The 17532-nt window shown below is 38.2% G+C and overlaps 2 protein-coding genes across 3 annotated transcripts in view; one reads left to right on the top strand and one right to left on the bottom strand.

The window, feature by feature from the left end:
* Positions 1–17532, bottom strand: part of ACBD6 (acyl-CoA binding domain containing 6) — a 369499-nt gene that overhangs the window by 185146 nt on the left and 166821 nt on the right. The window lies entirely within an intron of this gene.
* LOC119527825 (homeobox protein prophet of Pit-1-like) lies at positions 5803–10850 on the top strand. Its single transcript, XM_037828261.1, has 2 exons — positions 5803–5917; positions 9458–10850. Exons 1-2 carry the CDS (start codon positions 5803–5805, stop codon positions 9895–9897), a joined length of 555 nt encoding a protein of 184 aa, XP_037684189.1. The 3' UTR covers positions 9898–10850.

Below are 17532 nucleotides of genomic sequence, written 5' to 3'. Positions count from 1 at the left end.
ACTGCAGCTTTGAAACATGGTAGGAGAGGCATGTGGTTCCCTTGCTGGCTCCTTCCCTACGTGTTTGTCATCATGGTGTGAAGCCAGTTTGCAATCTCACTGTGGATCCATGGACCTCTTTCAGAGGAAGCAGGGTAAACAAAATATGCATACTGTGGTGTTAGCATGTTGGTGTCAATCTGTCAGGTGGCAAGATGAAAGACAGAACAGAGAAACTCATCTCTAGCTTGCCCTCCCAGAACTTGCCAGGAAGGCAGAAGCAACTTGGGACAGCAAAAGCAGCATAAGAAATGATTTAGGCAAATAAGCCTGAGGCGAAGGATTATCTGCTTAAAGTCATAAAATAGAATACCTGGGGTTGGGAGGATAGGGGGACAAAGAAAGTCTATTCTGTAGGCAGTAAAAGGGGAATTGCAATTCCTGTAAATGGGGTAATCCCTAAGACAATGAGCATGCACAAGTCCAGGACAACATGCAGGCTCAAAAGAGACCGTGAGGACTCAGCACTTCACATTCATCTCTGGCTGATCTTTTTGATAGGAGGGCTAAACTCTAAAGCAGAGTGCCAGCGAAAGCAGAGGCAACTTGAAAAGACTGCGAAAGGTGTTTTTTTTTTTTTTTTTGAAAGGTGTTTTTTGCATTGGTTTGTTTTTGTTAGCTTCTGGTAGGAAATCTCTGTCAAATCACTATCTTGATAGAAACTTAGGAACAGACAGCTCAAGGACTAAATCCTAGAGTCAACACTTTAGAATATTCAAATGTACAGTGTGCAACAAAATTCTGAAATGCCAAATGCATAAAAAATAATGATAAATATAGTTATTAGGCATGCAATATATAAAGATGTAATCTCCGATAAATGTAACAAAAGGGTGGGTGGACAGAGGGGTATGAGAAAAATGTATATAGACATTATTGAAATTGTTACTATTAAATCAAACATGACCGTTATAGATTTATGATGTTAAATTTAAGCCCCATGGTAACCACAAAGAAAATATATGAAAAATACATAAAAAGAAATGAGAAGGGACTCAATATTTTTTGTAACAATACCAAAAATCAAATAAATATAGAAATAGGAGTTAACAAAAGAACTGAGACAAAAAAGGTTTAAGATTTACACACACCAAATAGCAAAACGGCAGAAAAAAAAGTCCTGCATTATCAGTAGTTACTTTAAATGAAAATGGAATAAACTTTCCAGTCACAAGGAAGACACTGGCAGAATGGATAAAAAAAGCATGACTCAAACATACATGTTTGCAAGAGATTCATCTTAAATTCAAAGACATAAGTCGGTTGAAAGTGAAAGAATGGAAAAAAAATTATAACAGGTAAATAGTAACCAAAAGAAAGGCTGTGGTAGCTATATCAAATTCAGATAAAATAGATTTTAAGTCAAAAACCGTTAGGAGGGACAAACAAAATCATTCAATACAGATAAAGGGGTAAATTCAACAAAAAAATATTAATTATAAATATATATGCACCTAATGGCAAAGCCTGAACATGTGAAACAAATACCGACAGATGTGAAAGAATTAGGAGACTTAAATACATGACATTCAAAAACAGATAGATCATCTAGGCAGAAGATCAACAAGGAAACAAAAGACTGAAATAAGATTTTAAACCAAGTAGACTTAAGAGACACATATAGAATACCTCACCCAACAGCAGCAGAATACACATTTTTTGTTAGTGCACATGGATTATTCTACAGAGTAGAACATTTAGTAGGTCACAAAGCAAGTCTTGATACATTAAGAAATACTGAAATCATACAGTGTATCTTCTCCAGTCACAATGGAACAAAGCTAGAAATCAACAACAGGGCAGATCTGGAAAACTCACAAATTTGTGGAGATAAACAATACACTCATTTTTTTTTTTTTTAACTTTTAAAAATTTATTTTAAAATTTATTTTTTATAGAGTTACAGGTTTGCAGAGAAATCATGCAGAAAATACAGAGTTCGCATATTCCCCTACCCTGCAGTTTTCCCTATTATTAACATTTTGCAAGTCATTTTTTCCCTTGCTGCTTTCAAGATTTGCTCCTTAACATTTTTTCCATGATGTGTGTGTTTGTGGATATCCTTGTATTTATCCTACTTGGAGTTTCCTGAAGTTCTTGGAAGTGCAGATTAATATATAGATTAATGGATATCTTTGTATTGATTTGCATATCTTTGTATAGCTTAATGGATATCTTTTTTTTTAATCTTCATTTTATTGAGATATATTCACATACCACGCAGTCATACAAAACAAATCACACTTTCGATTGTTCACAGTACCATTACATAGTTGTACATTCATCACCTAAATCAATCCCTGACACCTTCATTAGCACACACACAAAAATAACAAGAATAATAATTAGAGTGAAAAAGAGCAATTGAAGTAAAAAAGAACACTGGGTACCTTTGTCTGTTTGTTTCCTTCCCCTATTTTTCTACTCATCCATCCATAAACTAGACAAAGTGGAGTGTGGTCCTTATGGCTTTCCCAATCCCATTGTCACCCCTCATAAGCTACATTTTTATACAACTGTCTTCGAGATTCATGGGTTCTGGGTTGTAGTTTGATAGTTTCAGGTATCCACCACCAGCTACCCCAATTCTTTGGAACCTAAAAAGGGTTGTCTAAAGTGTGCGTAAGAGTGCCCACCAGAGTGACCTCTCGGCTCGTTTTGGAATCTCTCTGCCACTGAAGCTTATTTCATTTCCTTTCACATCCCCCTTTTGGTCAAGAAGATGTTCTCTGTCCCACGATGCCGGGTCTACATTCCTCCCCGGAAGTCATATTCCACGTTGCAAACAATACACTCTTAAACAGCCAATGGGTCAAAGAAGAAATCACAAGGGTAATTAGAAAATACCTTGACGCAAATGAAAATGAAAACACAACATACCAAAATTAATGGGATTCAGCAAAGGCAGTACTGAGGGGGAAATTAATAGCTCTAAATGATCACATTGAAAGAGAAAAATCTCAAATGAGGGACTACTAAACTGGAGGATCTAGAAAAAGAAGAGCAAACTAAACCCAAAGCGAGCACAAGGAAGGAAACTGAAAAAAAATAAAAAATAAAAAAAAAGAGTGGAGATAAATGAAACAGAGAATAAAAAAACAACAGAAAGAATCAACAAACCCAGAATGGTTCTTTGAAAAGATCAATAAATCGATAAACCTCCAGCTACACAAACAAAGGAAAAAAAGAAAAAGACATAACATAAATCAGAAATAAAAAGGCTCATTACTACCAATCTCATAGAAATAAAAAGAATTATAAGAGGATACTATGAACAACTGTATGCCAACAAACTAGATAGCTAGATGAAATGAACATACAGCTAGAAATACACAAACACTCTGAGTGACTCAAGAAGAAACAGAAAATCACAAAAGACCAATAAATATTTTTTAAAAAACCTCCCCACAAAGAAAAGTCCAGGATCAGATGGCCTCACTGGTCAATTTTACCAAATATTTCAAGAAAAATAAACATCAACCCTTCTCAACTCTTCCAGGAACTTGAAGAGGAGGGAACACTCATTAACTCATTCTATAAGGCCAACATCACCCTAATACCAAAACCAGATAAAGATAACAAGAAAAAAGAAAATTACAGATTAATATCCCTTATGAATACAGATGCAAAAACTCTCAACAAAATCCTAGCAAACTGAATACAAGAGTACACAAAAGAATTATAAACCATGATCAAGTGGGATTTATCTCAGGTATATAAGGGTGGTTCAATACAAGAATATCAATTAATGTAACACAACACATTAACAGAAGGAAAAAACCCACATGACCATCTCAATTAATGTAGACAAGGCATTTGACAAAATTCTGTACCTCTTCTTGATAAAAACACTTAGAAAACTAGGAATAGAAGGAAACTTCCTTAACATGATGAAGGGCATATTTGAAAAACCTACAGTTGACATCATACTTAATGGTGAAAGACTGAAAGCTTTCCCTATAGGATCAAGAACAGGACAGGGATATCCACTGTCACCACTGTTACTCAACATTGTACTACAAGTTCTAGCCAGAGCAATTAGGTAAGAAAAAGAAACAGAAGGCATCCATATTGGAAAGGAAGACATAAAACTTTCTCTATTCAGACATGACATGATCCTGTATAAAGAAAATCCTGAAAATTCCACAACAAAGCTCTAGAGCTAATAAACAAATTCAGCACAGTGGATGGTACAAGATCAACACGCAAAAATCAGTAGAATTCTATACACTATAATGAACAATTGGAAGAAGAAATCAAGAAAAAAACTCCATTACTAATAGTAACTAAAAGAATCAAATATTTAAGAAAGAATCTAATCAAGAATGTACATAGCTTGTACACAGAAAACCACTAGACATAGCTAAAAGACGTCAAAGAGTATATAAATAAATGGAAGGATATTTCATGTTCATGGATTGGAAAACTAAATATTATGAAGATATCAATTCTACACAAAGTGAATTAGAGAGAGGGAGGAGCCAAGATGGTGGATTAGGAGAGACAGAGCAAAAATACTTCTCCGTGAAAAACACTACATAAAAGAAAGTGCTCCAGAATACCAGTTCCAGGGTTGTACTGGCTGGACAAGGTCCACTACATCCACAATGACTGTGCACTTGGTGAAACCGAGAGTCTGCGTTTGAAATCGAGTGAGTAAGGCTGCAGGGGAAACGGCAGCTGGGGAAATGGCAACCATGTCACAGAGAAACCTGGGGTCGGCGTTTGGAAATGGGTTAGTTTAAAACCCCCAAAAATGGCTGTGGATCCAGCAGTGAGAGCCACGCAGTAGAACATGGTGGGGCGGCCTTCCATGCCCCGGGCACCCACCTCAGTATCTGGCATGGACGACACACTTTTGCACACCGGCAGCTAATTGTCCCAAAGCTAGGAGTGGCCCACTGAAGCAGGCAGAGGTCCAGGGAAGTGGGAAGTAAACATGCCCCATAGAGCCATCTTTTCAGTTGGCTGGGAGATGCCCCTTCGCAGCACCGAGGCTGAAAAGCTTACCTTGGAGATTCTGCTAGTCTGTGATGTTGCACAGTCTTCCTCTGTGGAAGCCGGCAGAGTACATGGCTTGGAGGCAGGGTCCTGCGCAGAGGTCTCAAGGGCCCCACACCAATCCCAGCGACTTGCAGGCCCGCAGCAGAGAGACTGTGGGGAATCTGAGTTGAAGAGCTGGACTCGTGCAACAGCTTTAAGACTCCCAGAAAGGCTGGGAGTTCTGAGTCTTAAAGACGTCTTCCCTGCCTAACTGCTCAAGGCACATCCCCCACCCTCAGGGTGGGAGGTCCCCATTGCACACGGAAATTTGGTGCACTGACTGGACCTCCACAAGGTTTGGACACCCACTCTCTGCACAAAGTTGGGGAGAACAGGCTTGAGGGAAATAGGTGGCTCGGAGGTGTCATCTGCTGGTAAGCCAGGGAAAGTGCACTACACCAAGGTGTAGCTCTGTCAAATTATAGATAATTAATTGTTCAAATCCGCCTACATATCCTAAAAGAACCCTATCAAGATATAAGCAAATGCCAAGAGATCAGAAACAACAGAAAATTTTAAAACATATGAAGAAACCAGAAGATATGGATAACCCAAACACCCAAATCAAAAAACCAGAGGAGACACAGTACTTGGAGCAATTAATCAAAGAAGTAATCACAAACAACAGAACCAGGGCTCAGGATACAAAGAACATGAAGAAGACCCTAGAAGAACATAGAGAAGAATTTGCAAGAGTAAATAAAAAAAATAGATGAGCTTATGGGCATAAAAGAAACTGTAGATCAAAGTAAAAGGATCTTGGAAACACATAACAGCAGATTAGAGGAACCTGAAGAACGAGTAGCTGAACTTGAAAACATTCTGCAGAGTGAAAGTACAAAAGAACGAATGGCAAAAAAAATTTGAAAATTTGAAATGGATCTCAGGGATATGATGGACAACACGAAGCATACAAATATAAGAATCATTGGTGTTCCAGAAGTGGAAGAGAAGAGTAAAGGTCTGGGAAGAGTATTCAAAGAAATTGTTGGGGAAAACATCCCGGCCCTTCTAAACGACATAAATACATAAATCATAGAAGCCCAACAAACTCCAAACAGAATAAATCCAAATAAACCCACTCCAAGACATATGCTGATCAGAGCGTCAAATGCTGAAGAGAAAGAGCAAGTTCTGAAGGCAGCAAGAGAGAAGCTATTCACCACAGACAAGGGAGGCAACATAAGAGTAAGTAGTGACTACTCAGTGGCCACCATGGAGGCGAGAAGGCAGTGGTATGACATATTTAAAATTCTGAAAGAGAAAAATTGCCACCCAAGAATTCTTTGTCCAGCAAAGCTCTCCTTCAAATCTGAGGGGGAGCTTAAAATCTTCACAGACAAACAAATGCTGAGAGAATTTGCTAACGAGAGACCTGCCCTACAAGAGACACTAAAGGAGCCCTACAAACAGAGAAACAAAGAAAGGAGAGAGAGAGGTATGCAGGAGGGTTCAGAACTAAAGAGTTTTAGTAAGGGTACATTAAATGAAAAGAGAGAGGAGAAAAATGTATCTGACAAACAAAAACCAAAGGATAGGATGGGTGATTCAAGAAATGTCTTCACAGTAATAACACTGAATATAAATGGACTAAACTCCCCAATTAAAAGACATATATTGGCAGAATGGATTTAAAAATATGAACCATCAATATGTTGCTTACAAGACACTCACCTTAGACACAAAGACACTGAAAGTGAAAGGATGGGAAAAAATATTCCATGCAAGCTACAACCAAAAGAAAGCAGGAGTAGCAATATTAATCTCAGATAAAATAGAATATAAATGCAAGGATGTTATGAGAGACAAAGAAGGTCACTATATACTAATAAAAGGGGCAATTCAACAAGAAGAAATAACAATCATAAATGTCTATGCACCCAATCAAGGTGCCCCAAAGTACATGAGACAAACACTGGCAAAAGTGAAGGAAGTGTCCTAGTTTGCTAATGCTGCAGAATGCAAAACACCAGAGATGGATAGGCTTTTATAAAACAGGGGTTTATTTCACTACACAGTTACAGTCTTAAGGCCACAAAGCGTCCAAGGTAACACCTCAGCAATCGGGTACCTTCACCGGAGGATGGCCAACCTCTGCTAGCTAGGATAGAAAACCTCTGCTAGCTAGGAAGGCAGCTGGCGTCCGCTCCAAAGCTCCGGCCTCAAAATGGCTTTCTCCCAGGACGTTCCTCTCCAGCAAGCTTGCTCCTCCTCAAAACGCCACTCACAGCTACACTCACTTTCCTCCCCCTGAGTCAGCTCATTTATATGGCTCCACCAATCGAGGCCCACCCCGAATGGGCGGGGCCATGCCTCCATGGGAACATCTCATCAGAATTATCTCCCAGAGCTGGGTGGGGCACATTCCAAGCAAATCTAACCAGCACCCAAGGGTCTGCCCCACACAAGACCACAAAGATAATGGCATCTGGGGGACACAATACATTCAAAGCGGCACAGGAAGCAATAGATGTTTCCACAATAATTGTGGGAGACTTTAACACATCACTCTCTCCATTAGATAGATCAACCAGACAGAAGACCAATAAGGAAATTGAAAACCTAAACAATCTGATAAATGAATTTGAATTACAGACACATATAGAACATTACATCCCGAATCACCAGGATATACATTCTTCTCTAGTGCTCACGGAACTTTCTCCAGAATAGATCAAATGCTGGGACATAAAACAAGTCTCAATAAATTTAAAAAGACTGAAAGTATTCAAAGCACATTCTCTGATCATAATGGAATACAATCAGAAGTCAATAACCATCAGAGATTTAGAACATTCACAAATATCTGGAGATTAAACAACACACTCCTAAACAATCAGTGGGTTAAAGAAGAAATAGCAAGAGAAATTGCTAAACATATAGAGACAAATGAAAAGGAGAGCACAACATACCAAAACTTACAGGGTGCAGTGAAGGCAGAATTGAGGGGGAAATTCATAGCTCTAAATCATATATTAAAAAGGAAGAAAGAGCTAAAATCAAAGAACTAATGGAACAACTGAAGAAGCTACAAAATGAACAGCAAACTAATCCTATACCAAGTAGAAGAAAATAAATAACAAGGATTAAAGCAGAAATAAATGACATAGAGAACAAAAAATCAAGAGAGAATAAATAAAACCAAAATTTGGTTCTTTGAAAAGATCAAAAAGATTGACAAGCCCCTGGCCAGACTGACAAAATCAGAGAGAGAAGACCCAAACAAACAAAATAATAAATGAGAGGTGACATTACTGTGGGTCCTGAAGAAATTTAAAAAATTATAAGAGAATACTATAAACAATTGTATGCCAACAAACTACATAATGCAGAGGAAATGGATAATTTTCTGGAAACACACAAACAACCCAGACTGATCAGAGAAGAAATAGAAGACCTCAACAAACCAATCACAAGCTGTGATGATTAGGTTCTTGTATCAGCCTCGCCAGGTGATGGTATCCAGGTGTCTGGTCAAGCAAGCACTGGCCTAACCCTTGCTGCAAGGACATTTGTGGCTGGTTAATAAATCAGAAGGCTGGTTTATTAAAGCATCAGTCAATTCAGGCTGCAGCTGTGACTGATTACATCAACAAAGGGCGTGTCTTCCACAATGAGAGAATGCAATCAGCTGGATTTAATCCAATCAGTTGAAGACTTTTAAGCAAGACAGATAGAGGATCTTTACTTCTTCGGCTGACCAGTGAAGTGTTTCCTGAGGAATTCATCAAAACTGCCAGTTCGCTGCCTGAGGAATTCATCGAACACATTCATAGGAGCTGCCAGTTTGCTGCCTGAGGACTTCATCGAACATCTTCATTGGAGTTGCCAGTCTGCTGCCTACCCTACAGAATTTGGACTCATGCATACCCACAGTTGCGTGAGACACTTTTATAAATCTTATATTTATAGATACCTCTTGTTGATTCTGTTTCCCTAGAGAACCCTAACTAATACAGGAGGGTAAACTTAATGTTTGGGAATGCTCAGGAACAACTATGGTTTGTTAATTTCTGGGGGGTATGGTAGGAACAAGTTCACAGAAATGAGGTTATTTTAGGTTATTTGTTTTTCTTATTCCTTTCTTCAGTTATGGTTTGTTAATTTTCTTGGGGTAGGGTAGGAACATGTTGGAAGCAATGTAGTTATTTTAGATTGTTTTTTCTTATTCCTTTGTTTTGGTTTTGTTTGAAATGTTATTTTTTTATTGTTTTTTATTTTTTTGATAAAGTTAAAAAACAATGAGTGTTAAAAAAAGTAAATGAGCAGGGAGCTCCCCCGGGGTCGCCGCGCCGCCGCCCTCTGTGAGGGGCTGAGGTGAGGGTGGCGGAGGGTCCCGACCCTGCGGCGCTGCTTCTGCGGGAGTGATGCCAAGGCAGTAACAATCTTCTTAAGAGCAAGTCCCGTGATAGAGGGCTCAGCACATCAAACCGCCAGTCCTCAGTGCTCGTGAGAACATCAGCAACAATCCAGGTCTGGTTCCAGAACCGCAGAGCTAAGCAGCGGAAACAAGAGCGGTTATTGCTCCAGCCACTGGCCCATCTGTCTCCGGCCACCTTCTCTGGCTTCCTGCCTGAGTCCCCAGCTTACCCCTACTCTTTCCCAACACCGCCTCCACCCGCGACCTGCTTCCCTCACCCCTACAGCCAGGCCCTTCCCTCCTCCCAGCCCGCCCCCGGTGCTCCTTTTGCTCTCCCACACCAGTCTGAGGACTGGTACCCCACCTGGCACCCACCCCCCGCTGGTCATTTGCCCTGCCCCCCACCCCCACCCATGCTTCCCCTCAGCCTTGATCCACCAAAGTCCTGGAACTGAGGAGGGTGACCCCTGGCCTGTGGCTCCCATGAGGCACAGAGAAAACTGGGTGTCTTCCTTTCCTTCCAGGGATGGAGAAGAAACACAGGGAAGGGCAGCTCACAGATAGGAGATTTAAAAATAGGGGTCATGAAGGTTCAGTCAAGTGATTAACAGAGAGAATTTGGGGAGGTGGACTACTGGAAGATGTGAGTAAAAGCCTCAGTGGAGGTGACTGGTGTAACTGCTGGTGAGTGGAGATGATTGATGGAGACAGACCTTTCGGGGCTTCATTCATTGAGATCAGAATTGAAGCTCTTCATCCCTGCTGTTCATCTATCTGATTTCAGTAAGGCCTTCGATTTAAAGTCTGCCTATATATCACTTCCCCATCACCTGCACCACCACCTAGTCATTAACTCTTGTTCATTCTGTCCTAGAAACTTATCTTGAGTTGATTACTCTCGTTTCCATTCCAACAGGGGTTTGCTTTTTCAGGCCCCATACTGTCTTAACCTAAAGGTCTTATCCTCCAGCTTCCCCTAGCTGCAATCTTTCTCATTTCCAGCTGACCTTGCAAATCCTATTACCAAGGACTGGCTCTGCCATGCCTTATTTCAAAAATAAGAATAAAAAATTTTTTAACCTAGTTAGCTTGGCCTGTAGGAGTCTTCAACATCTATCTTCCACATCTTTTCATTCTGCTGCACTTTTTAACATATGTGATTTCTGATAGAGCAGAAACTATTAAATTTAGGGTAGACTTTTCCAGGAGTAAACCATGAGGTCATTCCCAGGAAAGGACCTTCCATGAAGCACTTGGTCTGAACTCTCCCTACAGAAACAGTGTAGCCGAATTGCAGACACCATTATTAGACCATATAGTTTATAATTTACTTATTTATATGTAGGGCTACCTCCCTTATTGGCAGGTCCATAAATGTATCCTCAATAAACAAGCCTCTAACAATGGATACTCATGTTGTTTGCTGGTTTTAAATATATATATAAACAACTCTGGAATCAAAACCCTGTATATTTCTTTGCATTCCTATCTGATTATCTCCTTGAGCCAGACTGCCTTCCAGAAAGCTCTTACCAGTTTGAATTCCATTAAAAGTACTAGCAGTGTTTGTTTCAGCACGCCCTTGTTAACCTTTACATTTTTGACACTTTGTTAGCTGAGAGTGATGTATCCTTGTTTATTTTTTAATTTCCATTTAGCTAATTGCTGGTGAAAGTTAAAATAGTTTGATGTCGATATTGCCCATTTACATGTTTTCTTTTGTACATTGCTTGTCTGACTTATTTGTGTATTTGTATATTGATATAGTCTCTTTTATTAGTTTTTGAGAGTTCTTTGTGTATGAGGGTTATGAATACCTGGTCATATATGTTACAAATAGTTTCACAATGTATTTGTTTTTAAGCCTTTCCCAGTGAAGTTTCCCTAGGAGAATTAAGCCCTAATCCCTAGGGCATCTATTATATATAATGAATTAACTTCTCTCTTAAGCATCTAGAATGGTACCAGTTATGCAGAATTGGTAGAATTGAGAAATTAACCCACTCAATTCATTTTCTGTGTTCTGTGGTTCAGTGAGGAATCCTGAGTGAGAAAGTCCCCTTAGTTTTTACTGGCTTTCCCCATTTTTGTTCATTATTTGGATCAAAATGTTACATCATGATTCATCTGAAATTTATTTCAGTATGTGAAGGAAAATAGCCATGTAATTTCCCCAGTCAACTCTATTTGATAGTTCAACTTTACTCCAATGATTTGTAAAATCATATTTTTTTCATATATTAGTTCTCATATATTTATGGGACAGTTGTGGACTCCTAATTCTTTTCCATCAATGGGTTTATCTATTCCTTAACCAGTAATAAAGTATTTTAATTACTGAAAATTTAAGGATTATTGATACCCTTCCATATTGAATTTTCCTATCCAAAACAAGGTGTGTCTTGTCATTTTTTTCCAGACTTCTCTTATGTTCCTCATGAAAGTTCTTTTTTTAAAACAAATCTTAATAAGAGTTCTGTAAATTACAAGAGTAATATATGCTCTTTGTAATGAGTCAACTAAAAGAAAAAAAGACTATATAGCAACATGGATGAATCACAAAAATCTCAACATTGAGCAAAAAAAAGTACATTCATAAGAATATCTTCAAAATATCATATATACCATTTAAGTAAAGTTTTAAAATATGAAAAATGATTATATGTCTACTTTGGAAAATTAATGCTAGAATATATACATATGGAGCAAAATATAAAGAGACAAATGGATGCTAAGCCCCAGTTGGAGGAGGGCACAGTGTGACCTGGGGGATGTACATAGGGGGCCATAGACTCTGTTTGCCATGTTTTATGCCCCAAACAGAATAGGAGTAGGAACATTCATGTTTGTTTCATTAGTCTTAAAAGTTTGAAATATTTCAAAATAATTGTTGACGTTAATGAGGCCCCTCTCCCATCAATCCCCATCCAATGCCACCATGATGAGATAAACAGCATCAGTTGTGTTTATCTGTCCGTAATTTACTTATGCTCATAGAAAACTATGCAAACACACGCCAGTGGTGTTCTTTTTTATAAATAAAAACAGTATCCTACTATGTATACTAAAAAAAAAAAAAAAAAAAAAAAGTAAATGAACAATGGAGGGAGAAGGGGAATGGAATGTTTCGGATGTTCTTTTTTATTTTAATTTTTATTTTATTTTTTGGAGTAATGAAAATGTTCAAAGATTGTGGTGATGAATGCACAACTATATGACGACACTACGAACAACTGATTGTACACTTTGAAGGACGGTATGTTATGTGAAAATATCTCAATAAAATTGCATTAAAATAAAACCAAAGTGAATTAGAGATTCAACATAATCTCAATCAAAATTCCAACAGCCTTCCTTGCAGAAACAGGAAAGTGAGCCCTCAAATTTATACAGTGAACAAGGGGCTCCAAATAGCCAAAACCATCTTGAAAACGAAGGAAGAAGTTGGAGGACTCACACTTTCTGATCTTACAACTTATTACAAAGCCACAGTAATCAAAACAGCAATGGTACCAGAACAAGGACAGATATATAGACCAATGGAATTAAACCAAGAGTTCAAAAATCAACCCTCACTTAATGGCCATCTGATTTCTGACAAGGGTGCCAAGTCTACTCAAATGGGAAAGAATAGCCTCTTCACAAATGGTGCCTGGAAACTGGTGCCCATATGCAAAGGAATCCATATCCCTCACATAAAATACAAAAATAAACTCAAAATGGATAAAAGACCTAAATATAAGAACGAGAACTATAAAAGTCTTAGGAGAAAATGTAGGGAAGCACATTAACGACCTTGTGTTAGACAATGGTTTCCAAGACTTTATACCCAAAGCACAAGCAAAAAAGAAAAAAATAGATAAATGGGAACTCATCATAATTTAAAACTTTTGTGCATCAAAGGACTTTCTCATGAATGCGAAATGACAATCTACACTACACAATGGGAGAAAATATTTGGAAACCACATATTCAATTAAGTTTTAATATCCAGAATACATAGACAAACCTGCAAATTAACAACAAAAAAACAAACAACTCAATTTTAAAATGGGCAAAAGATTTGAAAAGACATTTCTCCAAAGAAGATACACACATGGACAAAAAGCACATGAAAGGATGCTCAACATGATCAGCCACTAGGGCAATGCAAACCAAACCACAATGAGATACCATGTCACATCAACAGAGTGGCTACTATTAAAAATCAGAAAATAACAAGTATTGGAGAAGATATGGTAAAACAGTAATAACCATTCATTGTTGGTGGGAATGCAAAATGGTGTGCCCACTAAGAAAGACAGTTTGGCAGCTCCTCAAAAAGTTAAAAAGATGGAAGTAACCCAAGTGTACATCAACTGATGAATGGATAAACCAAATGTGGTATATACACACAGATGTAAAAAAGGAGTGAAGTTCTGATACATTCGAAAAAATGGAAGACCTTTGAAGACATAATGCTGAGTGAAATAAGCCAGACACAAAAGGACAAATACATGATCTCACGGATATGAAATAACTAGAATAAGCAAATTCATAGAATCGGAAACTAGAATATAGGTTACCAAGGGATGGAGTCGCAGGTAGAGAATGGGGAGTTAATGATTAAATTACACAAAATTTCTATTTGCGGTGATGGAAAAGCTTTTGTAGTGGATGGTGGTTACAGCAGCACAACATTGTGAAAGTTAATCAGCAGCACATATGTGAAAGTGCTTAAATGGGAAACTCTTACATTGTATAAATGTTACTAGAAGAAACTTTTCAAAAAATCCACAAGTTTGTACAATACAAACAGTAAAGCCTAATATAAACTGTGGACAACACTTAATAGTACAATTATAAAGAATTCTTTCATCAATTGTAACACATGTACCACACTAATACAAGGTTTTAATAACAGGGTGGTGTATCTGAACCTTGTATTTTATACATAATTTTTTCTGTAAATCTACAGCTTCTCTAATTAAAAAAAGAGAGAGAGAATACTATGAGGAATTGAATGCAAACAAATCAGATAATCTGTATGAAATGGAAAGATTCCTAAAAACACATAAACTACAGTAACTGACCCCAAAAATGACAGATTTAACAAGACCCATAACAAATAGATTGAAACAGTAATCGAAATCTCCCAATAATGAAAAGCCCAGGACTAGATATTCTCACCGGTGAATTTTACCAAAAATTTAAAAAAGATTTAACACCAAGCTTCCTCAAACTTTTACAAAAAATTATACAGGAGGGAACACTGCCTAATTCACACTATGAGGCCAGAATTGCCCTGACATTAGTCAGACAAGGACATCGTATGAAAAGAAAACTACAGACAATATTGTTAGATCCCAGAAGAAGAAACTAACATGTAGAAGGAGTTTCTGACCCAGGGGCCCCGCAGCTTATCTCACAGAAAACAGGTGCCCCATAAACTAAAGAATGAAGGCTGTTCAAAGCTGTTCAAGGCTGTTCCAGCCACAGTGGCACCTCAAAGGTGGGTAAGGCAAGGTCAGATAGGTCCATAAGATGAACAACCAAAAAGGCCTGCTCTCCCTAGTCAGATAATGCAGCTGCTTTCCTAAAACGAATATTGTCTCAGAATTCTAGCAACCAATCAGCCCAAAACTAGATAAGCACTCACCCAATTGAGGCACAGAACATCACAGCAGACACCCTTCCCAACGTGGGTTCCTTTTTTCGTTAAAAAATGCTGCTCTCAGATAGAGAGCCAGAGCCATTATCTTTCTTTCTTTCTTTTTGCTGGCTCCCACCTGCTTTCTTCCTCTAATAAATCTTAAACTTTATACTTAAACTTTGACTCGCTGCATTGTGTGGATTCCTGAATGACTCCAACCTAACAAATATCCCTTCTGAATGCAGATGAAAAAACCTCAGCAAAATAATAGCAAATAGAAACCAGTAGTATTTTAGAAGGACTGTACAGCACGATTGTTCCAGTTTGCTAATGCTGCTGGGAAGCAAAACACCAGAAATGGATTGGCTTTTATAAAGGGGGTTTATTTGGTTACACAGTTACAGTCTTAAGGCCATAAAATGCCCAAGACAATGCATCAACAATCAGGTACCACTGGAGGATGGCTGATGGCATCCAGAAAACCTCTGTTAGCTGGGAAGGCATGTGGTTGGCATCTGCTTCAGAGTTCTGGTTTCAAAATGGCTTTCTCCCGGGACATTCCTCCCTAGGCTTTAGCTCCTCAAAAATGTCACTCTTAGTTGCTCTTGCACCATTTGTTCTCTCTTAGATTCTCCGAAACTAAAGTCTGCTTTCAAAGGCTGTCTCCAAAATGTCTCTGTAAGCTGCAGCTCTTCTCTCAGCTCCTGTGCTGTTCTTCAAAGTGTCCCTCTTGGCTGTAGCAAGCTCGTTCCTTCTGTCTGAGCTTATACAGTGCTCTAATAAACTAATTAAGGCCCACGCTGAATGGGTGGGGCCACACCTCCCTGGAAATTATCTAATCAGAATTATCACCTACAGTTGGGTGGGTCGCATCTCCATGGAAACACTCAAAGAATTACAATCTAATCAACACTAATATGTCTGCCCACACAAGACTGCATAAAAGATAATGGCATTTTGGGGGACATAATACATTCAAACTAGCACAATGACCAAGTGGGATTTATTCCAGGAATGCAAGGATGGTTCAACATAAGAAAATCAACCAACATAATAAATCACCTTAATAGAATGAAGAGAAATAAACGCATGGTCTTCTCAATTGATTTTGAAAAATCCAATACCTTTTCATGATAAAAATGCTGAATAAACTAAGTATAGAGGGGAATCACTGCTAACATTATACGCAATGTTTGAAAGAGTGATGCTTTTCCCCTCAGATTAGGAACAGGAGAAGGATACCTGTTTATACCACTTCTATTCAACATTGTACTTCAAGTTTTAGCCAGAGCAATTAGGCAAGAAAAAGAGATAAAATATATCAAATTGGAATATATGAAGTAAAACTATCTCTACTTGCAAATGACATGAGCTTATACAGAAAATCCTAAAGAATCTACAAAAATTGTTAAAGCTAATAAACATATCAGCAAAACTGCAGCATACAAAGTCAACTTGCAAAAGTCATTTGTATTTCTGTACACTAGCAAAGAGCAATCTAAAAGTGAAATTAAGAAAATAACCCTATTCATAATAGCATCAAAAAGAACAAAAACTTTGGAATAAATTTAATCAAGGAGATGCAAAATACTTTCCTGTGTTTAAAGTTGTAAAAATGAACTGATGCTTGGCAGGTTGTTTGGGAAATGGCTCCTAAGAGAAAACTGGCTTGCTAGAATTTGGACATTCTATTACTCATTGATAAAATGTTCTACACACCCACTGGGGTTTAAATTAAAATAAGTGTGTAGCCTTTTGCCTGCTTGCAGCATGGCTCTGTGCAGCCATTAGGCTGAGACATAATAAATCACCATGGTACATCACTTAAAGCACTACATGGCATATTCTTTATATGCTGTGAAATCTCACTGCTATGTGGGATATCAACACCCCTGAAGTAATCCACAACTGCTTTGCAAAAGCTGGTCTCAGAACCAGTGACTGTTCAAATGAACAGAGCAGGATACATGATAAGTCTGACTGAAATGAGCTGCTCTGAACACAAATGTTGATGGTTTTCTAGATATTGATACCATGTTAGCTCCCTCTGCTGATGCTGAATTTCAAACAAGAACAGACACCCTTGACAAAGGTCTATTATGAGCATGGAAAGAAAAATTGCCAACGTTGAAACATCCCAAGAGAAAAGAAGCATAAACAGACAGACCTGGCAATCAGTGATCAGTGATAAACTCCAATAGTTGGAATGACTAAATATGTTTGTATACTAACAAAAGAACCATCAGAATTCAATTCAATGTTAAACAGAGAGTAAAACCAGGATCATTTTAGATATGACTAGAATTCTGTGTGATATGTGCCTTATTTACCCCAACAGACACTTCTGGAGCCTTTCTAAGAACCAACTGTAGTCCAGGCTCTGCCTCTCACTAGTTTTTGTAAACTTTGACAATGCCAGTGGATTCCTTATCTGTACAATTAGGTGATGGGATCAGAT

The sequence above is a fragment of the Choloepus didactylus genome, chromosome 2 (genome assembly GCF_015220235.1).
Source record: "Choloepus didactylus isolate mChoDid1 chromosome 2, mChoDid1.pri, whole genome shotgun sequence".
In the NCBI taxonomy this organism is placed as follows: domain Eukaryota; kingdom Metazoa; phylum Chordata; class Mammalia; order Pilosa; family Megalonychidae; genus Choloepus; species Choloepus didactylus.
The sequence above is the reverse complement of the archived record's forward strand: the minus strand, read 5'-3'. Positions and strand labels throughout refer to the sequence as shown.

Bases quoted from the DNA above. Each gene is read 5' to 3' on its own strand.
- LOC119527825 (XM_037828261.1), top strand. From the start codon at position 5,803: ATGGGCATAAAAGAAACTGTAGATCAAAGTAAAAGGATCTTGGAAACA. The intron at 5,918-9,457 runs GTACAAAAGAAC...AGTGATGCCAAG, and splicing joins AAACATTCTGCAGAGTGAAA to GCAGTAACAATCTTCTTAAG.